We start from the raw sequence: 22,309 nt of genomic DNA on the forward strand, positions 1-22,309 counted from the left end.
AACAACCATGTCCAAGGCATGAATATCTTAACAAGGAAATTAGATACCAGTCCAAACTCTAACATTCACACGAGTTGTTTTGTATGTTTGTGATGAGAGGTGTTTTTGCAGGATATGGGATTGTTTACCATTACTTCATGCCCTTGTACTTTCCTTATTATTTGTGATTGTGCAACATGGAATTGTAACCGTCCACAAATATTCTTACTGTAGGTAATTGATCGCATTTCAGCATCACTACAGCCGGCAGTAATTGTTTACCTTTATCTAGCTTTTGTCAGTAACCATGTAAAGAACAGAATTAGATTAAATCACAAGTACAAAACACTCACTGTACAGAAAAGGATTAGACTATACATGTACATTTGGTCACATAAATTACTGGTTAAACAATATGAAAAGGATTAGACTACTATATGTCAGTTGTAAACAATATGCCAAGCAGTCAAATGCACTTGGCATTTTTTTTAATTTTATTTTACTAGGCAAGTCAACTGACTTGAACAAATTCTTATTTTCAATGATGGCCTAGGAACAGTCGTTCCTGTTCAGGGGCAGAACGACAGATTTTGTACCTTGTCAGCTCGGGGATTTAAACTTACAACCTTTCAGTTACTAGTCCAATGCTCTAACCACTAGGCTACCCTGCCATATTGACCCCACGACTGGTGTCTGGGGTACTTGCTCATTAAGGGCCGGTTTCCCAGACACAGATTAAGCCCCTAAAATAAAGCCTTCAAAATATCGTGCAGTGGTACAAATGGAAGTACACAGAGACTCCAATTAGCTAGGGTTTAGCTAGTTGAAAAGCGAAACACATGTGTGTCAAGTATGAAAAATGCAGGCTAAACATCCAGCAAAACGCATATGCATCGACCCCGATGACGTTTCTGTGGCTTAGCTAGCCAACTCTGCCATGACATCACCTACAAGCATTATTGGAGATTTCTATTGAAGCAGTTTCTTTGATTCAATTTGTACTTGATTTCTGCCTGTCTTCATCCTGTACTGTCTTTGTTAGAACTACATATTGGGCCAAACGCTACGCCACAACCACAGACATTATAGATTCTTCTCCGTGTTTGAGTCTGGATCGGAGTACCTCCCCAAGAATGCAAACACATTCTAACCGTTCTGATTGGTCCCTGAAACCAATGTTCTTGTCCAGAACACATGTGGGTAAAGCAGAGTTTTGAAAATGTGTCATTGGCTTTGATACTCTGATTGATTAGAGATGATCCAATCGCTGGTTACTTTGTTTTGTACAACACCCCCCTTTTTGACATCACCACAAATGACTTAAATAATGTCAGTCTCATTGACATATGTAACAAACAGAGCAGTAGAAGAATTTAGTTTGAGTCGTCAGGCAAGTTGTAGTGACCTCTGGAGGAACAATTTGGGTACTTGAATAGTTGAGAACAACAGTGACATGTAAACCTCAGCAGGGGCAGATATTGAGTTTGCCTAGATGTACATAACACATTGTCTTATCTATAAGAAGTCACAGACATGGCTGCAGGTGTTCTGCTTTCTTTGGTCCGTTCCAGTATTGGGCTGCTGAACAATAGCCTGGAGGAAGCAGCCTTATCACTGCATTCACCATTCTATTTCAGTGAACACAGCAATCAGAGGTACGAAGCAAGCTAGATCTAGGGTTTCAGCTAGATCTCAGGGTTTTCTAAAGCTAACCAGCTTCAGATTCCAGCTCAGGCTTCTTTCGTACTACGACGGTTGATATTGCTAATCCACCTGCCGCTAACTCTACCAGGCTTGTAACTGCACGTGCATGTCACGTGGCTAGTCGAAAGCCAAGGCATTTTCATTGAGACAATGGTGAAACATCAATCCATGGGCGATGAAGCACCACATTTTAATTTGTGCCAAAATAAACATTTGAGCTTTTTCAAATGAAATGAGGCTATGGTGTGAAATAGGCTTTTACAAGTGCTGTCTTTATTTTATCGTTAATGCTGCCTTTGCACAAGCACATTTCTCAACCCTATAGATTGTTTTAATTAAATCATACAAGTGTTACATTGCGTGAAGTTTAAGATGCATTCTGTCACTATTTACCAAAAAAACATTTGATTGTTTAAATCTGTAGTCCTCAAATGAAGAGGATGAAGAAAATCTTTGCAAGAGGCAGGGAATAGTCAAACTTGTGGCTCAGTCATTTAATTCAAGGTAAGTGGAGTTGGTCAATACCTGATTGAAGTTGACATTTCAAATGGTTAAGGATTAAGGTAAGGATGTCCAAAGTATTCTGGATAACACTGACCAAGTGGAGCAGGTTAGTTATGAAATTTACCTGGCTAAAAGGTGAGTCACTTTCGTATTACCGGCTATCCCGAGTTGACGAAAATGACCTCGCTAACGCCTCAAACAAGCTTCATAGGCGACCCCTCTGGCTGGTTACACAACAAGGAACTTGAGGGAGAAATCTCACAACCTTAAGCTAATTCTACATTAGCTGTAACCTAGGAAACAAATAGCCTTAAGCTAATTCTACATTAGCTGTAACCTAGGAAACAAATAGCCCGTAAGGTAGCCTGGGGAAATATACTGAGCAAAGATATAAATACAACATGTAAAGTGTTGGTCCCATGTTTCATGAGCTGAAATAAGATGTATGCCTGATGAAGCCCTAGGGGTGGAAACGTTATCACCTGGGAGCATCAGCAGCATTTTCTAATTCCATGAAATAAAAGATCCCAGAAATGTGCCATATGCACAAAAAGCTTATTTCTCTGACAGGTGGCATGTGAAGCTGAAACAGCATAATCATTACACAGGTGCACCTTGTGCTGGGTACAAAAGGCCACTAAAATCTGCAGTTGTCACAAGTTGGCAAGCATACAATTGGCATGCTGACTGCAGGAATGTCTCAGAGCTATTGCCTGAGAATTGAATGTTCATTTCGTCATTTTAGAGAATTTGGTTGTTGAAATGTTTGCGTTTATATTTTTGTTGAGTATAAATTAAGAAAACCACATATGGACATTTTAGCAATTGAGATGAAAGTCACCAGAAGACTTTATTAAAGTTTCATAATGTCACGATGTCTAAACAGAAGAATGTCCACTATACACACAACCTTATTTTCATAGCAGGAAAACATTTAAAACAAAACAGATTGATTTTCAAAAAAGATTATTTTTGGGCTAAAATTCTATTAATTGGAATAAGTACTTTATTGGTCTCCACAAATAAGTCCATATAAATAAACAAATATCACACTGCGACACATATACACTAACCATCACAGAAAGACATTGATACAGGACGCCAATAAGACAGAACCCACAGAGACATTGCACTGCATCAGACCAAAATAACCTCTGCCTGTTTCGATTAATCAATTGAGTCAAAATGCTTTATATTGGACTAGATAAATGTATAGCCTACCTATGTGAATCTTATACCCATCTGATGATTCAATTTCTGGAGAAATTAGACTTATGAATAGAGCATTCAAGTGAGCTGGCAGAGAAAGGAGTTTGCTCCATGGGTGTAGCAGATGTATCAATGAAGCATGTAAACTGATGGCAGTGCAATGGGAGGGTGTCACTGCTTCCTTAGTTTAAGGGATGGGGGGGGGGTCCTAACCAGCAAAACGGTAATTGGCATGGATCTCTGGCTTGATGTCACACACCATCTTCAGCAGATTGCCCAGCACCCCTTCGCGGTTCCGCTGGTAGCTAGTCTGGATGCTGCCCATCTTGCCCACCGTCTCTTTGTCTACCTCCACAGCAGAGTTACCATGAGATCCAAGAGCCTAATGGAGGAATGAGAGTGATTAAGGCCACCTTACAAGACAAACCACTTCACAAACATACAGTGAGTATAAAGTAGGGCTGTGGCGGTCATGAAAGTCAACAGGTAACTCAGGCAAATGACTGCCAGTATAATGTTAATTGACCATAAATTTACACACTTTTAGCATCTCCAGGCTTCTATGCATACAAGCTGCTGGTGCACACATTTGGAACATATCCATTTAATATATACGATCACAAATTTTTTAAATTTTTTTTTATGAATTTGAAACAGGTCTTATAGTCTTACACTTAAATCAGAGTTAATTGGTAACTTTAGTTGTGATTGAATGTTTTAGAAATCAAAACATGGGCTGCATGATGCTACGCAATATTAATGAATTGGAAGAAGTTGCAAAAGGTCATGTGCTCTGATCCTGGCTCTTCCCACAGAGAATTGCATGGCTGCTATGCTTGTGTAGCAAGCAAGTCAGGAGATTTCTAATCAATGGAAAATGAGAACGAAAGTACCCGTCAAGACAGGTATTATGTAATTGCATGGGATGATAAATAGCTTGCAAGAAGTTTGTCTATTAGCAAAAGTTATTTAATTAATTGGTTGCTTTCCCTCTTCCTCCGTGCCGGCTCCGGTGATCTGAACCTCCTGCATCTTACACATTCAAACCTCTTCCCCTGCTCCCTAGTAGCCACAGCTGCTCACTCTGTGCCTCCTCCCCCTTTCTCCATAACTCTGGTTAATAAAGTAGCAAAAACAATTGGCTTATCTGCTACTTCCCCTCACTCTGATCGCTACCAATTACCTCTCCTTGACTAGGAAAGCATATGCCTCGTTTCTCCTTTGCCAATTCAAACAGTCTCTCCAGTGACTCACCGCAGCCTCCTTGGTCTTAAACTCCTTCTCCCTCTGCATACGGTACTGCTCAATCTCTGCCTGGGCTTCCTCCTTGGCCTGCTTCAGCCGACGGTTCTTACCTGATCAAAACACAAACAAATCTGCACTTAGTCTTAGTAAGTCAAATGCATTGGAGCAGACACTGAATTGCCAGTCCCATTAAGTCAACCATAACTATGCAGTTGGTTGTGTGCTTCCTGGCAACAGAGGAAGTGGGAAATGAGACCTAAACTGTGGTCGAATACCCACACTACAAGTTCATGTTAGTATACTGTAACCAAACTGTCCTTTCAGTTGAGCATACAAACGCTTCGCCTGTCTACCAGAAGATGATGCTGTTGCTATGCAATATCTTGCTAGCATAACTAATGACTAGCTAGACATTTTACAACTTTGCGTGTGCCAGAGTGCGCTCTGGGTGTTTATAAATTCAGAGCATTGTCAGATTGGCCGTTTGCAAATTTGCTTTATCCTTGGTTTGGGTAGCGTGACGCATTATGTTATAGCCACAGACACGATTTAACCAGTTTTAGAGACTTCAGAGTGTTTTCTATACACACACACATATCATATGCATATACTATATTCCTGGCATGAGTAGCAGGACGCTGAAATGTTGCGCGATTTTTAACAAAAAGCTGCGAAAATTCGCATCATCCCAAAGAGGTTAAGGCGTTTCACTCTCGGAGCGCACACTGGATGCTCTGGCTGAGGAGTAGGGTTGATTCGAGCGTTCTGTCCTAACTACTACTTCCAGACACAAATGAGAGAACACCTCACTGACTATTTTACTTGCCCTAGCAGAGCTGGTTAAGCTGTTATGTTATCCAGAGGGTTGGTGACTAACTGTGCTGCTGGCAACAATTTAATTACTCATTTTTTTGCCGACACTGGCCACATTCAGCGGGTGTTGAGCGTTTGTAAATTCAGTTATTCTGCGCTCTGGTACAGTCAGACAAGACTGCTTTGACATCAGAGCAGATAGCCAGAGCGAATTTACGAAAGCACCCAAATGTCCATTGAGAACACAACAACTTTGCTAAACTAAGAACGACATGAATTATCAAGTCAAACGTTGGGTAGTTAGATCGCATACAGTTCATATACTGGCAAGTTTGCAATAGTAGCCAAATAACGTTAGGTAGCGAGCTAACCTACCGCCACATACTGCTTGTAATGATATGCTATGTGGTTCGTACGGATAGCGTAGCTAACAAATTGTCAGCCAACACAATGTGTAAGGTAACTTATTAGAAAAGTCATTACATTGCGCAACATGTCATAATTAGTTAAAGCAATGAATTGGTATCCGCTCTCGGACATCGGCTGCATATTTTCCGCCATTTCTTTCAAATCTGAAAACAATGCGAAGCCATGCCCATTTTCTGCATTAAGGACCCTAAAAGCACAGAAAGTGTCCACTGCTTGTACACTTCGTATTTTGGCGAATGTAGTACAACATCCGGGAACTTTTGGCATCTTTTTCTTATTAACAACAAATCAATACAAAAAGTACATGGAAAGCATAATATATAAAAGAATATACAAAGGACATTTGGACTAGGGAGTAAAATATCACATTACACCATACACACATAGAATGGATTATTTTTCTTAAAATAGTTCGATTTCTTTTTGCAAGGTAACAAAATGTGTTCGGTTTGTACATTTATATTTGTGAATATGACATTTGGCCTAAAGAATAGTGAAATTACATCAAATTGTTCCAACTTAATTTCTATCAGAAGTCTTTTTTAAATCCAAGCAGCACATCTCTCCATAATAATGTAAAATCTTCATAAATGTGTTCAATTATAAATCTACTGATGTCTAGCCACAGATTCCTTACATTGTACAAAAATAAAAAAAGATACAACACTGTTTCTGGGTGGTCATTACAAAAGGTACAATTTGAATTCATGTTATTTTTACTACTTCATATAGTGGTTGGCAGGATATTATTTATGAAGAACTTTAAAAAGAAACTTCCTTAAATTTTGTTAAGTAGGTATGTGTGTGGCAATATCCAATTCCCCCCCAACAGATATCAATAAAACCATTCCAATAAGGCATGACATAAGGTATAAACACAACATCCTGCTGAAATGAGGCTAGTATAGCTCTGTTGATTGGACTAAAATAAAATAAAAATCTGATGAGTCAACAGGGTTAATGTTCTACGGGTCAGGTCTTGACACGTTCCTGAACAATAAAGCAACACCTGAGGGAATGGCATCCAAATCAACTGCAAGATCTTTGGGATCTTGTAAAATAATAAGAATGACTTATAATTAAGTAAAAGACACCAATATTCTAAAAACAAAGTACTTAAACAACATGTCCAGTGTATTCCATATAAACTCAGCAAAAAAAGAAACGTCCTCTCACTGTCAACTGTGTTTATTTTCAAAACTTAACATGTGTAAATATCTGTATGAACATAAACAAGTTCCACAGACATGTGACTAACAAATGGAATAGTGTGTCCCTGAACAAAAGGGGGGGGATCAAAATCAAAAGTCAGTATCTAATGTGGCCACCAGCTGCATTATGTACTGCAGTGCATCTCCTCATGCACTGCATCAGATTTGCCAGTTCTTGCTGTGAGATGTTACCCCACTCTTCCACCAAGGCACCTGCAAGTTCCCAGATATTTCTGGGGTGGGGGGGGGGGGGGCCTAGCCCTCACCCTACAATCTAACAAGTCCGAGACGTGCTCAATGGGATTGAGATCCGGGTCCGTCGCTGGCCATGGCAGAACACTGACATTCCTGTCTTGCAGGAAATCACGCACAGAACGAGGCTGGCTGGTGGCATTGTCATGCTGGAGGGTCATGTTAGGATGAAAACCGCGACTCGTCAGTGAAGAGCAATTTTTGCTAGTCCTGCGACAGTGGGTTTGTGCCCATAGGCAACAATGTTGCCGGTGAGGACCTGCATTACAACAGGCCTACAAGCCCTCATTCCATCCCCTCTCAGCCTATTGCGGACAGTCTGAGCACTGATGGAAGGATTGTGCGTTCCTGGTGTAACTCGGGCAGTTGTTGCCTTCCTGTACCTGTCCCACGGGTGTGATGTTCCGATGTACCGATTGTGTGCAGGGGTTGTTACGTGGTCTGCCACTGCGAGAACGATCAGCTGTCCGTCCTGTCTCCCTGTAGTGCCGTCTTAGGTGTCTCACAGTATGGACATGCCAATTTATTGCCCTGGCCACATCTGCAGTCCTCATGCCTCCTTGCAGCATGCCTAATACCCTGACTACACCGCTTGCTGGCGCGAGCGTTGTAAAATAATTTTTTAAATCTATGTTATTCAATTATTGCACGCGTCTGCATTGCCAAGGGCTAAAATAGAAGTCCTTTCTATTCCTGACGCAGATCGCACTGCAAGTCCTGCCTCTCCCATCTCCTCATTGGTTTATAGAAGCAGGCACCCATGTACCATCTGTTCATTGGTTATAACCACATAGGTGATTGAAAGACGAACTGTTTCCCCGGTTGTCGTGGTAATACTATGAAAGTTTAGATGCCAATCACCATATAAGTTCAAAGATGAAAAAGCCTGGGAGGAGAGATGACTAGAAACAATTCGGGTTGACTGTTTTATGTGGATTAATTGTCGGAGTAGAGGACCTTGTGCATTTCACGTAAAATAACAACCTAATGTTTATATACCAGGACAAATTAACTAGCAACAGCACGCTAGCTAAATAGGACAAATTAGCTAGCAAGTGCAAGCTAACTAGCTAAATTGCCATAAATATTTAATGCTTTTCAACCTGTCCCCAAATTACTGTCATTGGTTCAGAGTTTGTTTTAATATTTTAACCTGCGTGTCGTAATCGCGTTTGGTGTAGGGGGACAAAATACATTTATGCCTAATGGTGCTCGCGCGCAGCCAGTTTGGGTTCCGTGTAAGGCTCGTTCACGCAGATGAGCAGGGACCCTGGGCTTCTTTTTAGAAAGGCCTCTTCAGTGTCCTAAGTTTTCATAACTGTGACCTTAATTGCCTAAGATCTGTAAGCTGTTTGTGTCTTAACAACCATTCCACAGGTGCATGTTCATTAACTGTTTATGGTTCATTGAACAAGCATGGGAAACAGTGTTTAAAAGCCTCTACAATGAAGATGTGGAGTTTTGGAATTTTACTAATTATCTGTCGGTCCTGAAAAAGGGACGTTAATCTTTATAATATCTGTGTGGAGAAAATTATGCTTATAAATTAAGGACCATAACAAGAACACCTGCTGATGAAAAGCAGAGTTCCCAAAGTAAAACGGGCTATTTTGTCAGGACAAGATGCTAGAATATGCATATAATTGACAGTTTAGGATAGAAAACTCTAAAGTTTCCAAAACTGCAAAAATATTGTCTGTGAGTATAACAGAACTGATATTGCAGGCGAAAGCCTGAGAAAAATCCAATCAGGAAGTGACTCTCATTTAGAAACCTCTGCGTTCCTATGCATCCTTATTGAGCAGTGAATGAGATATCAACCAGATTCCTTTTTCTATGGCTTCCCTAATGTGTCTAGTGTTACAATACATAGTTTCAGGCTTTTATTTTGAAAAATTAGCCTGAACGTCAACATTGCGTCAGTGGTCAGCTGGAGTCTGAGTGTTTTGTGCGTAAAGGACAAATGCGGCCATTGTTTCTCTCTTTCCTACTAAGAAGCCACCTGTCCCGGTTGATATATTATCGAATAGATATTTGAAAAACACCTTGAGGACTGATTATAAACAACGTTTGCCATGTTTCAGTCGATATTATGGAGCTAATTTGGAATATTTTTTCGGCGTTGCCGTGACCGCAATTTCTGGTCGCTTTCTCAGCCAAATGTGAAGGGAGCTACTTGTTCAGAAAATAAGTTGTACAATTCTGCCGTAATTCCATCAACATCTGGGGATTTACTGTTCTTTAGATGTTTGATAGACTCGATAATCTCTTCAACTATGATGGGTTAATCTCACAGTTTAGATTCTGAATCACTGAGAGTTAACATTATTCAGGGAGACAAAAAACATCTGGATTCCTGACAGTACATAGAGCTATACAATTTTCAGTAAAAATTGCTACAGTAGTTAACGATTAATTTTTGGTCATCTGTAATAAAATGCTTAAATTATGGATAGTGTTATTTGTAGAGTGACATTTCTCATGTCTTAAGAAATAGGATGAATTCTTTCTCCCTCAAGCCATTTTTCCCTAGATCTAATAAAAGGCTTCTTCTGCTTTTAATATATAAATAAAATCCAGTTTATTTTGTAACTCAGTTCCATGTCCTCTTCCCGACAGGCTGGCTGGGGACCTCTGAGAAAAGGGAAGTTAAATGATCACCTTTTCCTTCTCAGCCTTTCTGGTCTTAGCAAGATTACTACCATATTTTCTAAGGTATTTGGTCATTTCAAATTTAAAGAGCTCCCAGTTCGTGCAAGATCTCGCCACAAGCTCTCTCCCAAAAGTGTGAGAGCAGATCTTTAACCTCAAACTTAACTATATCATTATTTAATAAGGAGCTATTTAGCTTCCAGTAGGATGCTCTACCAAGTGTAGTATCAGGGGTAATATTTTGACATCAATATAAAATGTCCCTATGGTCTGAGTAGTACAAATATGTGTATCAAAACACTCACCATCAATCCATTTCCACAGAAGACAAATCTATTCTGGACTGTGTGGAACCTGTTTTGTTACTCCAAGTGAATGATCTGTCAGCCAGAAACCTCTCTCTCCATATATCAGTAAGATTAAACCTTCCCATAAAAAGTATTAAACCCAAATTCTGATTGGTTGGCCTACTTGAATTATCTATTGTAATATTAAAGTCCTCTCCTATCAACGATAACAAATTGGGTAATTTAGATAAACCAATTCAGTTTGTTTCTCTAAAGATTCAAGGAACTCATCATTCTCATGTTTGGTGTTGTACCTGTAGAAGTTGACAGTAATGAGCATAATGTCATTGTAACTGATCACTAGACAAATAGTGACCAAAGGGGTCACAGTCCAAGTGTAGAATATTACCAAAAGTATTTTTCATTGTAATGACCCCAGTGGAGCGTTCAGAGCCACGAGAAAGCCAAATATCGTTGCCCCAATGTGACTTCCAGAAGTTGACATCAGCCAAAATTGAGTGAGACTCTTGGGGGGAAAAACACATAAAATCTGTTCAACAGAAAATTGTTCAAAACCGAACAAAGTGTTTTCTGCAGTAAGAGAGAATAAAAACCCTCTTTAGTGTCATCACAGACAATTATGATAAATAAAAATGTACACTGTTCAAAAGTTTGGGGACATTTAGAAAAGTATTTTTTGGAAAAGCAAATTTGTCCATTAAAATAACATCAAATTGATCAGAAATACAGTGTAGACGTTAATGTAGTAAATGACTATTGTAGCTGGAAACGGCTGTTATTTTTGATTTTTTTCATGGAATGTCTACACAGGCCCATTATCAGCAACCATCACTCCTGTGTTCCAATGGCACGTTGTGTTAGTTTATCATTTTAAAAGGCTAATTGATCATTAGAAAACCCTTTTGCATAGCTGAAAACGCTTGTTCTGATTAAAAAAGTAATACAACTGGCCTTCTTTAGATTAGTTGAGGAACTGGAGCATCAGCATTTGTGGGTTCAATTACAGGCTCAAAATGGCCAGAAACAAATAACTTGCTTCTGAAACTCGTCAGTCTATTCTTGTTCTGAGAAATGAAGGCTATTCCATGCGAGAAATTGCCAAGAAACTGAAGATCTTGTACAACGCGGTGTACTACTCCCTTCACAGAACAGTGCAGACGGGCTCTAACCAGAATAGAAAAAGTGGGAGGCCCAGGTGCACAACTGAGCAAGAGGACAAGTACATTAGTGTCTAGTTTGACAAACAGACACCTCACAAGTCCTCAACTGGCAGCTTCATTACATAGTACCTGCAAAACACCAGTCTCAATGTCAACAGTAAAGAGGCGACTCCAGGATGCTGGCCTTCTGGGGACCCATGCCAAATCTTTTCAGTCTCCCGAGGGGGAATAGGCTTTGTCGTGCCCTCTTCATGACTCTTGGTGTGTTTGGACCATGATAGTTTGTTATTGATGTGGACACCAAGGAACTTGAAGCTCTCGATCCGCTCCACTACAGCCCTGTCGATGTTAATGGTTAACGTGCACATCTATCACTCCTGTGTTTAATTGCTAAATTGTAATTATTTCACCACTATGGCCTATTTAATCGCCTTACCTCCCTAATCTTACCTCATTTGCACACAGTTTATAGACTTTTCTATTGTGTTATTGACTGTATGTTTGTTTATTCCATGTGTAACTCGATGTTGTTTGTGTCGCACTGCTTTGCTTTATCTTGGCCAGGTCGCAGTTGTAAATGAGAACTTGTTCTCAACTGGCCTACCCGGTTAAATAAACGTGAAAAAATGGGGGTCTGTTCACCCCACCTTTTCCTATAGTCCACGATCCGGTATACAAAAATGCAATGACGCTGTCGGTGTGATCGAAGCGTTAGGTCTGACAGGCCTCTTGCCGTGTTCTTGAGAGCTAGGCCTATGGTAAGTGTGAGATCAGATGATATCTACGAATCTGTGTATACCAAAATGCAATGACGCTGTCGGTGTGATCGAAGCGTTAGGTCTGACAGGCCTCTTGCCGTGTTCTTGAGAGCTAGGCATATGGTAAGTGCGAGATCAGATGATATCTACGAATCTGTGTCTTTCCCAAGATAATTTACTAAGGGGACAGTATAGGTGAGTTACCCTACACACCGATTGCTGTCGCTTAATTGCCACCACTATGGAACATTTCACATCTTACTAGCTCAGTTGTGTATGATATGGAACAGCCAGCCAATGCCAATTGTAAAAAAAAAAAAAAACACAGCAGTAGGCCAATTTGGTTGGCATCCATCATGTGCACGACACCCGAGTATAGACATTTACTAGAAATAACAGTAGCTAACAGTTACTACAGGTGGCAATAATTAGCTACAAAACTAACCAGAGACCTTGACAATAAGCCAGTTAGTATGTTTTTGTTTTACCTGCTGGTAGCTAACTTAGCCATCAGATGTTGCTAGCTAGTTAGCTTGGATTGAATAAGGCTTTGTATTGCCTTGCCATCTCCACATTCTGCCGTTACCCAATCAATGAATGTATTCCTATCTGGGGTATATTCGAGTAGTTATCGATTGATCAAATGTTGGTTGTGCCATTAGCTAGTTAATGTTACCTTCCAGCAAAATGTTAGCCAATCAAGCTAAAGTCAGATAGTTAACTGCTATCTAGCTAACACAAACCGTTGAATATCAGATTTTAACTTACGTTTACGGGCTTCTGCTACCTTTTCTGCTGCTCGTTTTTCAGCTTGCAGTAGCTGCTGGATACCTTGGGACTGGCTAGCCATTATTCGGTTAGGAGAGAGAGGTCTAGATGGAAAAGAAGATGGGGTTTCAGCTGCTCGTCTGTGTTTGCAGAGGTCGGTGAATTTACTGCAGTCAGCTGACAACGCATCATACCTTTGTCATGCTCAAACCACGTGACTGAGAGTGCGGTCGATTTGCCTCGCGGCGTATCCGAGAAGCACCCCGCAGCAGCCTGTGACTAAATCTAGCCTTGTCACTAAAACCAATACTATAACCATATACTGACAATGGTTAAACCCTACCACATTCATGTGAACACTACCTTTTCTTTCCTAGATTCCTTTCCTCACATAGCTTCCTTTCAGGGCTCCCTTTCCTAGCTTCCTTTCAGGGCTCCCTTTCCTTTCCTAGCTTCCTTTCAGGGCTCCCTTTCCTTTCCTAGCTTCCTTTCCTCTCTCCTGGCTATGGTTAATCCCTACAACATACATGTGAACTCTTACTTTACTAGATTCCTTTCCTCCTTTCCTAACTCCCTTTCTTTTCCTTCTTTCTAGCTCAATTTCTTAACTTCCTTTCCTTCTTACTTTCCTCTCTACTACCTGTGGTTAATCCTAGGAAAGGGGGAAAAGAAAGGGCGCAAGGAAAGGAGGAAAAGGAGCAAGTAAAGGGAGCTAGGAAAGGAGATAAAAGAAGATAGGAGGTGTGAAAGGGAGGTAGGGAAGGAAAGGAAGATGGGGAAGGAGAGGAAATTGAGGTAGGGAAGGAAGCTATGAAAGGAGGATAGGAAAGGGAGAGATGAAAGGAGTAAAATGAAGGCATCTGCAGAGCTGCAGAGATGGTTGTCCTTCTGGAAGGTTCTCCCATTTTCACAGAAGTCCTCTAGAGCTCTGTCAGAGTGACCATCAGGTCCTTGGTTACATCCCTGACAGTTTGGCTGGGCGGCCAGCTCTAGGAAGAGTCTTGGTGGTTCCAAACTTCTTCCATTTAAGAATGATGGAGGCCACTGTGTTCTTGGGGACCTTCAATGCTGCAGAAATGTTTTGGTACCCTTCCCCAGATCTGTGCCTCGACACAATCCTGTCTCGGAGCTCTACGGACAATTCCTTTAGTCATGGCTTGGTTTTTGCTCTGACATGCATTGTCAACTGTGGGATCTTATATAGGACAGGCGTGTGCATTTCCAAATCATGTCCAATCAATTGAATTTACCAAAGGTGGACTCCAATCAAGTTGTAGAAAGAGCTCAAGGATGATCAATGGCTCAATTTGGAGTCTCATAGCAAAGGGGCTGAATACTTATGTAAATGTAGAGTCTCATAGCAAAGGGGCTGAATACTGATGTAAATGTAGAGTCTCATAGCAAAGGGGCTGAATACTGATGTAAATGTAGAGTCTCATAGCAAAGGGGCTGAATACTGATGTAAATGTAGAGTCTCATAGCAAAGGGGCTGAATACTGATGTAAATGTAGAGTCTCATAGCAAAGGGGCTGAATACTGATGTAAATGTAGAGTCTCATAGCAAAGGGGCTGAATACTGATGTAAATGTAGAGTCTCATAGCAAAGGGGCTGAATACTGATGTAAATGTAGAGTCTCATAGCAAAGGGGCTGAATACTGATGTAAATGTAGAGTCTCATAGCAAAGGGGCTGAATACTGATGTAAATGTAGAGTCTCATAGCAAAGGGGCTGAATACTGATGTAAATGTAGAGTCTCATAGCAAAGGGGCTGAATACTGATGTAAATGTAGAGTCTCATAGCAAAGGGGCTGAATACTGATGTAAATAAGGGATTTCTGCTTTTTTGATTTATTATACATTTGCAAACATTTCTAAAAACCTGTTTTTGCTTTGTCATTATAGCATATTATGTGTAGATTGATGAGGAAAACAATTCATTTTAGTATGTTGTAACATAAAATGTGGAAGAAGGGGTCTGAATACTTTCCGAATGCACTGTACATGGGCAGAGAATCACGGGACAGTCATCTTTCCAAGGAAAAGTCCGACCTAAATAGGCCTATGATTAGGCTATAGTTTACTACATTGCCTAGAAATAGGCCTAAATATTGGTCACCTATATTTCTGTCTGAAAATCTTCCACTCCTAAAAGGTAGGTTATAAAAATAGCTCAAGAGAAAGGGCAAGTCTCTCCAACTCTGCTCTCTTCAAACTACATCTAGCAGATTGGCTGATATTGCCCAGTAATACAATGTAAGGGCCATGTGAGAATCTCTGGTAATCAAACCTATTCAAGTTATTTTTGCACATTTGATATTGCTTATAGGGCACAACATTGCTGGGACCATGGCTGGCAAGTGAGCTGTGTCAAATACGCCTAAAATAACATTGCTGAACAACAGTTGGGACCAGTTCTTGCAGAAGCGAGTGGGAGTTGGACAGAAAGCTAGCGGGTGCGGGCAGGATGAAGAAATCTTCCTGCACAGACTTTTACTGTGCACCATGACAGTGAAGCCTGTAATGTTAGAGGTGTTTATTACTGTGTCACTGTGAAAAGTAGGGAATTAGCTAGGGAAACTGACAGATCAGTAACGTTACATTGGCATACTGAGTAACACAACTCACACTGCACTGAAAAAACATCAGAATATCAAATCTTCAATCGAATGGCTGATGGTTACATCGTTTGATTCAGGTCTAGTTTGATTGAGGCAAAAATAATAGCAAATGTAAGCCAACTTTTGGCCAGCTTTCTCCAACAGTACATCAACTGGTGAAAGCTTGCCAAGTTTATTTACTTCTGAAACGTGACAACAAAAAAGCTACAAAATGTCCATACAAACAACGGCTGATAGACAGCAATAATCACCATCTGACAGATAAGAGGCTAGAGCTGACCTGGCTGTGGTAGCTTCTCACTAGCGTAGCTTATTCCTTCACCTCAGTCAAGAGTGGAAGAAACATTAGCTAAAGTTACATGTCAGTTACAATACTAGCTCAGCACTGCAAACACTAGTTTAGTTATTTTCTTCTGTTAAGTTAAACAGCAGTTACCTTGCCAGCTACATCAGTCAACTACAGAGTAGCATGTTTCTGTTCTTTTTACATCTCGTGAAAGAGTGCAGTGCTCTCCCATTCTGGTCCAGCCAGCCTTCCAGAAGCTTTGCCTTGTTTTGGATCACATTCCAATGATAGAACTGGGGGAGACAAAAATGCAATTTCAGAACGTGTGTGTGTGTGGGGGGGGGGGGGGGGGCATGTCCCCAGTGAGTTGCCACCCTGGCTGTAAAAACCATGAGCTCACACACGTCACCTGATGTGTGTGTACCACCACCATTTATTTGCACCTAGTTGTCTGTAGTGTAATTGCCTGAATATTACCAGACTATAAGATACACCCAAATTGGCTCCAACAATAGACATTTACTTTATTTATTGGAAAATTACAAGGTTTCATGTTTGCAATAAAATAAATTACAAAGTAGCTCGCTAGTGGCCTATCGATTGTTGGGACGCTTGCCCTTACGGCTTGTGTTGGAGTCCATGTCACTGTCAACTGGTTTTCTACTCAAAATGTATTTAGTCACAAAAACAAACACTAATGCAATATGTTTCCAAATAAAACCTTGACTGTTTGGCATTCTGCATAATTAGTGAAATCCTGCGTTTTGAGAACCTGAGCGAAGAGGGAAAACAATGATTCAAAGCATACCAGACTGGAGAAATGTCAAACTTTTCTTTCTAAACAGGACTAAATAAAGTGCCAGAATTTCACAGTACAGTTAAGTCAATCCCAACAGCTTTAGTGTGAACACTTTTATTTACACGATTTTACAAACATTTTACATTCAGTGCAAATGTATCTTCATTCGTAGGAGAGGGACAACTTATTGGGACAGTTTGCGAGACCCACATTATGCTGATTCCAGGACTAAATTGTATGTAGAACATGTTTTTAGTCCAGAAGTCGGCTCAATCTGAGTCTGGGAAACCAGCCTTTAAAATGTCTTTCTAACCAGGTATTTCTCCACGTGGCTTTAAACATTAGTCTAGAAATAATTTATTGGACTTCTTCACAAAGGGGTGAACATAATTTAAAATCACGTGACCAAATCAAGGATCAGTTCGAATGAAAGCCAGCACACAGGCCACACCATCATCCTCTAAGGATTTGAACCAATCTCTCCATTGGACAGAAAAGTTGATTGGCATATAGCTCCTCCAATGACCTGGCCTTTCGGTGAACATCAGTTTCTGCTGATTGTTGAACTTAAAGGGGGTATGAAATGAATTAGTCATCGTATTAACCCCTTAGTTTCATATAAATAGGTAGTCTATCTGAAATTAAAGACAAGTCTTCACTATGTGGAGACCATCATTGTTTTCACTGAAGTACCCAGCAGGCGACAAAGCATCAGTCTGCTGTAAAATGTAGAAACTGTCTAAACAGAGGGCAGAGTGTCTGGGTTTTTTCGCTCCTCCCTTGATTGATTAATTAAGGTCACTAATTAGTAAAGAACTCCTCTAGGTCTTATTCGAAAGGAAAAATCAAAAACCTGCAGACACTAGGCCCTCCATGGAATGAGTTTGCTACCCATGCCTTGCTTAAAAAGGACCTCCTTACTTCCTCCCTTCCTACTAATAACTGCCCTGACATCATCCTGATTGGATAAGTAAGGGTCAAGTTTAAGTTTCCCACTCAGTCATATCAGGGATCGTCAGGAGAGAAAGGGACAATAATCAGGTATTGGAACTAGGCCCTTGGCACGTCTCTAGTGATTTCATATGGGTGTACTGTCTATCAGCACCCTCTCCCCTACCCAAAACGTATTGTATTATCTCCCCCAGTCTAAGGCATAGAGTCAATTCAGTCACAAAAAGCATTTGCAAACATTTTTACAGCTGGCTGTGAAGCAGAAATGGTTGTTGACATTATATACAGTTATAATCCAGATATCTAAAATCCCAAATCAAAATTGTGTTATAGTATAACATTGAAACCCAAGTACAACCCCAAAATAAAGAAATGTGAAGATTTAATACATTTTCAACATTTGAAAATAAAATACGTTTTAGCCTCGTCCCTCCATCAGCACCAGCAAAGTAGTGTTTTCACCAGAGAGACAGAAGAAAATGTCATAGGGATCATAGTTCAATGACAGCCCTCTGGAATTTTGTCGTTTTTTTGTTTCTTACAAACAAGACGATCATTCTGGAAAAAAGGCGATTTGATTTAGTTGTACTAAGAAAATTAGCAGCATGAGAATAAGCTGTAAAACCACTGATTATTATAAAAAGCTAAATCAACAGAAAATAGGAACAAACTCCATCTCTTAAAAAAGGACTACAAAAAAGCAGGACTAAAAGAGTAATGTTTTGTCTTCCAGTCTTAAACTGCTTTCTTAGAAATTTCTTACGTACATTTATATATTAATATATCTCACAATTGACATTTTCTTATAGGTCTTTCTGCATTAGCTAATGAAACTAGCATGGGAGCTAGCATAAGAACTAGCATGAGAATTATCAAAGGACCTAGCATAAGACCTGGCCTAGGAAACTAGCATGACAGCTAGTATAGGAAGCTAGCATGAGGTATAGAATGGGAAACTAGCATTGAAGCTAGCATGAGGCCTTATATTGAAGCTAGCTGAAGACCTAGCAAGAGAGCTCGCATGGAAGCTAGTCTGAAAAGGCCTAGCTGTACCCTAGCACTTAGCATGATGGCTAGCTAGAGTTGGGTTGAAATGGTACACAATGTTCAGAACAGTCTGTTGTGTGGACAGGGGTGCTGCGAGTCCTGTGAGACTCAGAAGAGGATAGGTTTCCCGGCTGTCTTCTCCTGGACATAGCTGGTGAAGCGTTTGAGGAACTTGGGGTACTCCCTCTTGGCCACAGCCCTCAGAACTGAGGCAGGAGCCCAGCCTCCTGGGTTCACTGTGACAGACAGGAAGAGAAAATGCACGTTACACAGGATATCACAGAGAACAGTTTAATTCACAACACCTTCATATTTAATTAGGGCTGTCAAATGATAAAGAATAGAGTTAGTCACCTGGTTTTCTGTGGTTAACTACTCGCCGCAGTACAAATATCTCCTATAGTCACCCCTGGTGGAGTGGGTGCGTACACCGCCACCGCGGGGAGGCAGGAATAGCTAGTAGTAGGCTAGCTTGCCTCTGCACTTGCTGGCTTGCCTAACATTCACTAACCTCGGACCCTAACCTTATTATTCCGAAAAGGAAGTCACTCAAATCCTAATTGAAGAATACGTAGTTACTGGCAATGTACTACATGGCCATTGTAATACTGCTTATTTTGTCCGTTCTAGCATGGCCATCTCTAGTGCCCATTAGAGCGGTTAAAGAGATGAGCTCACCATTGGCGACGTAGGTGATTTTACAGGTAAGGTTGTCTCTGCTGATCTCTCGGTCGCCCTCTGGTGGGCTAACCAGGGTCTGGCATATCATGGCAATGTTGATTTTGGCACGAACACACCTGTTGGTGGGCTGCAGGGCGACAATGACATGGAGGAAGATCAATTACAAGCATAGGAGTTTCTTACCAAGTTGAATATTTTAATTAACCATCATTTTGTTATCATTATTTGGGTTGTCTCACCGAGACACAAATATTTATTGCCAGAGAGACCTGGTCAAAGACGGACCTGAATAAGTGTTTAACTAATCAATACAACACCCCAAAAATCTTGGAGCTCATAAGTGGTAGGATGGGGTCAAATGACCTGGGCGTTGTCGTGGTCCACAGAGAAGTTGCAGACCAGCCAGGTGTCTGGGTCGTTCTCGTTGTTAGCCAGGATCTTCCTCATAGCAGACAAGTACAGCACGTCTCTCTGGGATGCTGGCCACACCCTCTGCAATACAGTTCACATGTATGCTGCTTTACATCACAAGTCTTCAGGTTTTGGCTTTGTCTCCTTCCTTTAAAAACCCAATCTTTTCTCAGAGCCCATAGATTGTGTGTTTTACACGTTCCCTCTTACCTTGTGTGTCTGATAGACGATTACAGCGTTGTCCGATAACATCTCCACAACGTTGAAGTTCTCAATGGTGGCTGAATGAATGAAAAGAGAGACAGAGAAACAGATTAGAACATGTCCACTAAAAATAAGGAACAAGAAATGACAGAATTTAATGTTTACAATGTTCAGATGAGACTTACTCTCCCAGTCGTTGCGTACGTTCGTGTCCCAGAAGTAGTGACACAACTCATGTCCCGTGACTCCCTTCACAGAATGGGTGGCCTTCAGGGGGTCCAGGACAATACCATTCTCCTCTACCTCCCTCCTGTACACCTACACAAAACAGAGAGGGGTACCGTGGTTACTACTTTACTTCAACTATGGGATTGAAGACAGAATGGCTTAGTTGAAGTGCTGGCAACACAAAGGTTCTTTCTTTCACATAAGGCACATGCATAAATCAAATCACTCCTCTCTCTCTCTCTCTCTCTCTCTCTCTCTCTCCTTTCCCCCTACCTTCATCTCCCCCTCCTCCACCACCAGCTGCCAGTTGGCGTCCCCGCCCATATCCTGCAGCGAGTAGGTCATGTGATTCTGCACCATCTCCTCCACCTATTAAAAGCAACCAGGAAGAGGAACACGAGGGACAGATGGGGTTAAATGTCAGATGGAAATAACAGCTCACTGACAAACACAAATGTGTTAAAGGAAAGACAAACCACTGATTGTACTGTGGTGAGGTAACAGCTATGACATGCAAACTGCAAAGGCCAGTCAATCTCTGTACTAGCAGACAAAGACAAAAGCATGCTAGCTAAATATAGTGTAGTGACTCAGGGTGGCAACCAATAATATAATGCAGGGGTGGGCAATTCCAGTCCTCGAGGATTGGTGTCACTGATTTGGGGGGGGGGGGGTGACTATGGGGCTACAGGGAGGATGAGAAGAGAGGGATGAGGAAGGAAAACAAGAGAACACGACCAAACAAAAAGAGAACGAGGTAACGGGAAGAGTGAGATAAGGAAGGAGAAAAAGATGAGGGGGAAAAGAGAGAGAGAGAGAGCATAGCGTGAGGGTGACTGTTAAAGTGATGTGTTCTGGACTAAATGAGGCGAATGACCTTGTCAGCGAATCTGTGTGATCCTATGGTGGAGTAGACATCTCCCGGGGGAACTGGACTGGATCTCTGTATCCGTGACTTCTCGGTGTGAGACTAGAGACACACGCGGCCAGGATGAAACACTCAATTTAATATGAAGATTGATCATTATCATCATAGAATTGGATTGAATCTCTATCAATAGAGGCGGAGGGGTTTTGCCCTGGCTCCTGTACCTGTTCCTCCATCTTGTCTTGTCTGTCAAGAGCGGCTTCAACGGCATCGAAAAACTCATCCTCATTGATCAGGCTGTTAGGCCCCTCCTGGAGGAAGAGGGTGGAGGAAAAGAAGGATAAGAAAAGGGAAGAGCAACACGGGCGCTCATTACCTACTGAGAACGGGAATGACGGGTGTCTTTTCCCACCTGGCTCAAAACCATCATAGAACCGACCCAGTCGTCTCACCTCGTAATCAGGCCCTCCAAAGTGAGACTTCTTCTTGAGCTCAGAGAGAGCGGAATGGTAGCCCTCTTCTATCCTCCTCCTCTTTTCCGTCTCCTTGTCCAGTCGCTTCTGCCAGCTGTCCTCTCTCTTCACCATCAGGTCGATGCAGTGGGACAGGGTGGACAAAATCCCAGCTGTGGTGGCCTTAAACGTGATCGCCTCGCCCTTAAAGTCTATTCCATTGATGCCCTTAGGGCTCAGAGATCGGAACACTGAACAGAGAAGAATGTGCGTGTAAAAACACACGTTTAAACATAGCTAGGTGTTTTGAAACATTTATATCAGGACACTAATCGTATTTCATGTTTACTACATGCATACACACATGGACTACAAATAGTTTTTCATTTTCAACAAATAGTTTTCAAAAGCACTAATAGCCTCAAAAAAGGTTGAACCTGCAAGCTATGTAACCTTACGATAGAAGTGATTTTGCTGTACTCACGCTTTTCCTTGCTGCCGTTGTTGTTGTGGATGAACTCTCCGTCTGACCGAGTGTTGGGGAAATCATCCTCATCATCCTCAACAACTAGACAGAGAAGGAGGGAGAGAAAAAGAGGGAACGAGAGCGCAAAAGAGAGATAGAAATCAGTCAAACAGTAGTACACCAGTCCCTATAAAGCCCCTGCAAAGAGTCATCAATAGAGCCAGAGTAGTGCCAAGAGTTGCCTATGCAGCCACCCAGCACGGCACGCTAACAGAACTCTACTGTCCTCAGAACAACAATGGCCT

The 22,309-nt window shown here is 41.3% G+C and overlaps 2 protein-coding genes across 3 annotated transcripts in view; both read right to left on the minus strand.

Moving 5' to 3' along the window:
- Nucleotides 1-3,003: 3,003 nt before the first annotated feature.
- Nucleotides 3,004-13,207, minus strand: atp6v1g1 (ATPase H+ transporting V1 subunit G1). The gene is made up of 3 exons (XM_020465847.2): nucleotides 12,993-13,207; nucleotides 4,651-4,751; nucleotides 3,004-3,778 (listed from the first exon to the last, which is right to left on the minus strand). Exons 1-3 carry the CDS (start codon nucleotides 13,072-13,074, stop codon nucleotides 3,605-3,607), a joined length of 357 nt encoding a protein of 118 aa, XP_020321436.1. The 5' UTR covers nucleotides 13,075-13,207; the 3' UTR covers nucleotides 3,004-3,604.
- A 3,573-nt stretch (nucleotides 13,208-16,780) lies between these two features.
- Nucleotides 16,781-22,309, minus strand: part of LOC109873783 (ceramide transfer protein-like) — a 32,266-nt gene continuing 26,737 nt past the window's right edge. For both annotated transcript variants that reach the window (XM_020465492.2, XM_020465493.2), the window contains 10 exons: nucleotides 22,023-22,106; nucleotides 21,539-21,789; nucleotides 21,311-21,397; nucleotides 21,096-21,188; nucleotides 20,492-20,587; nucleotides 20,176-20,308; nucleotides 19,997-20,067; nucleotides 19,739-19,867; nucleotides 19,373-19,502; nucleotides 16,781-18,930 (listed from right to left, as the gene is read on the minus strand). In XM_020465492.2, coding sequence (XP_020321081.1) covers nucleotides 18,803-18,930; nucleotides 19,373-19,502; nucleotides 19,739-19,867; nucleotides 19,997-20,067; nucleotides 20,176-20,308; nucleotides 20,492-20,587; nucleotides 21,096-21,188; nucleotides 21,311-21,397; nucleotides 21,539-21,789; nucleotides 22,023-22,106 — 1,202 coding nt within the window. In that variant the 3' untranslated portion in view covers nucleotides 16,781-18,802. The remainder of the gene's footprint in view (nucleotides 18,931-19,372; nucleotides 19,503-19,738; nucleotides 19,868-19,996; nucleotides 20,068-20,175; nucleotides 20,309-20,491; nucleotides 20,588-21,095; nucleotides 21,189-21,310; nucleotides 21,398-21,538; nucleotides 21,790-22,022; nucleotides 22,107-22,309) is intronic.

This window comes from Oncorhynchus kisutch, linkage group LG29 (assembly GCF_002021735.2).
Source record: "Oncorhynchus kisutch isolate 150728-3 linkage group LG29, Okis_V2, whole genome shotgun sequence".
In the NCBI taxonomy this organism is placed as follows: Eukaryota; Metazoa; Chordata; class Actinopteri; order Salmoniformes; family Salmonidae; genus Oncorhynchus; species Oncorhynchus kisutch.

Bases quoted from the DNA above. Each gene is read 5' to 3' on its own strand.
- atp6v1g1 (XM_020465847.2), bottom strand. From the start codon at position 13,074: ATGGCTAGCCAGTCCCAAGGTATCCAGCAGCTACTGCAAGCTGAAAAA. The intron at 4,752-12,992 runs GTAAGTTAAAAT...TGTTTTGATCAG, and splicing joins GGTAGCAGAAGCCCGTAAAC to GTAAGAACCGTCGGCTGAAG. The intron at 3,779-4,650 runs GTGAGTCACTGG...TTCCTCCATTAG, and splicing joins TTAAGACCAAGGAGGCTGCG to GCTCTTGGATCTCATGGTAA.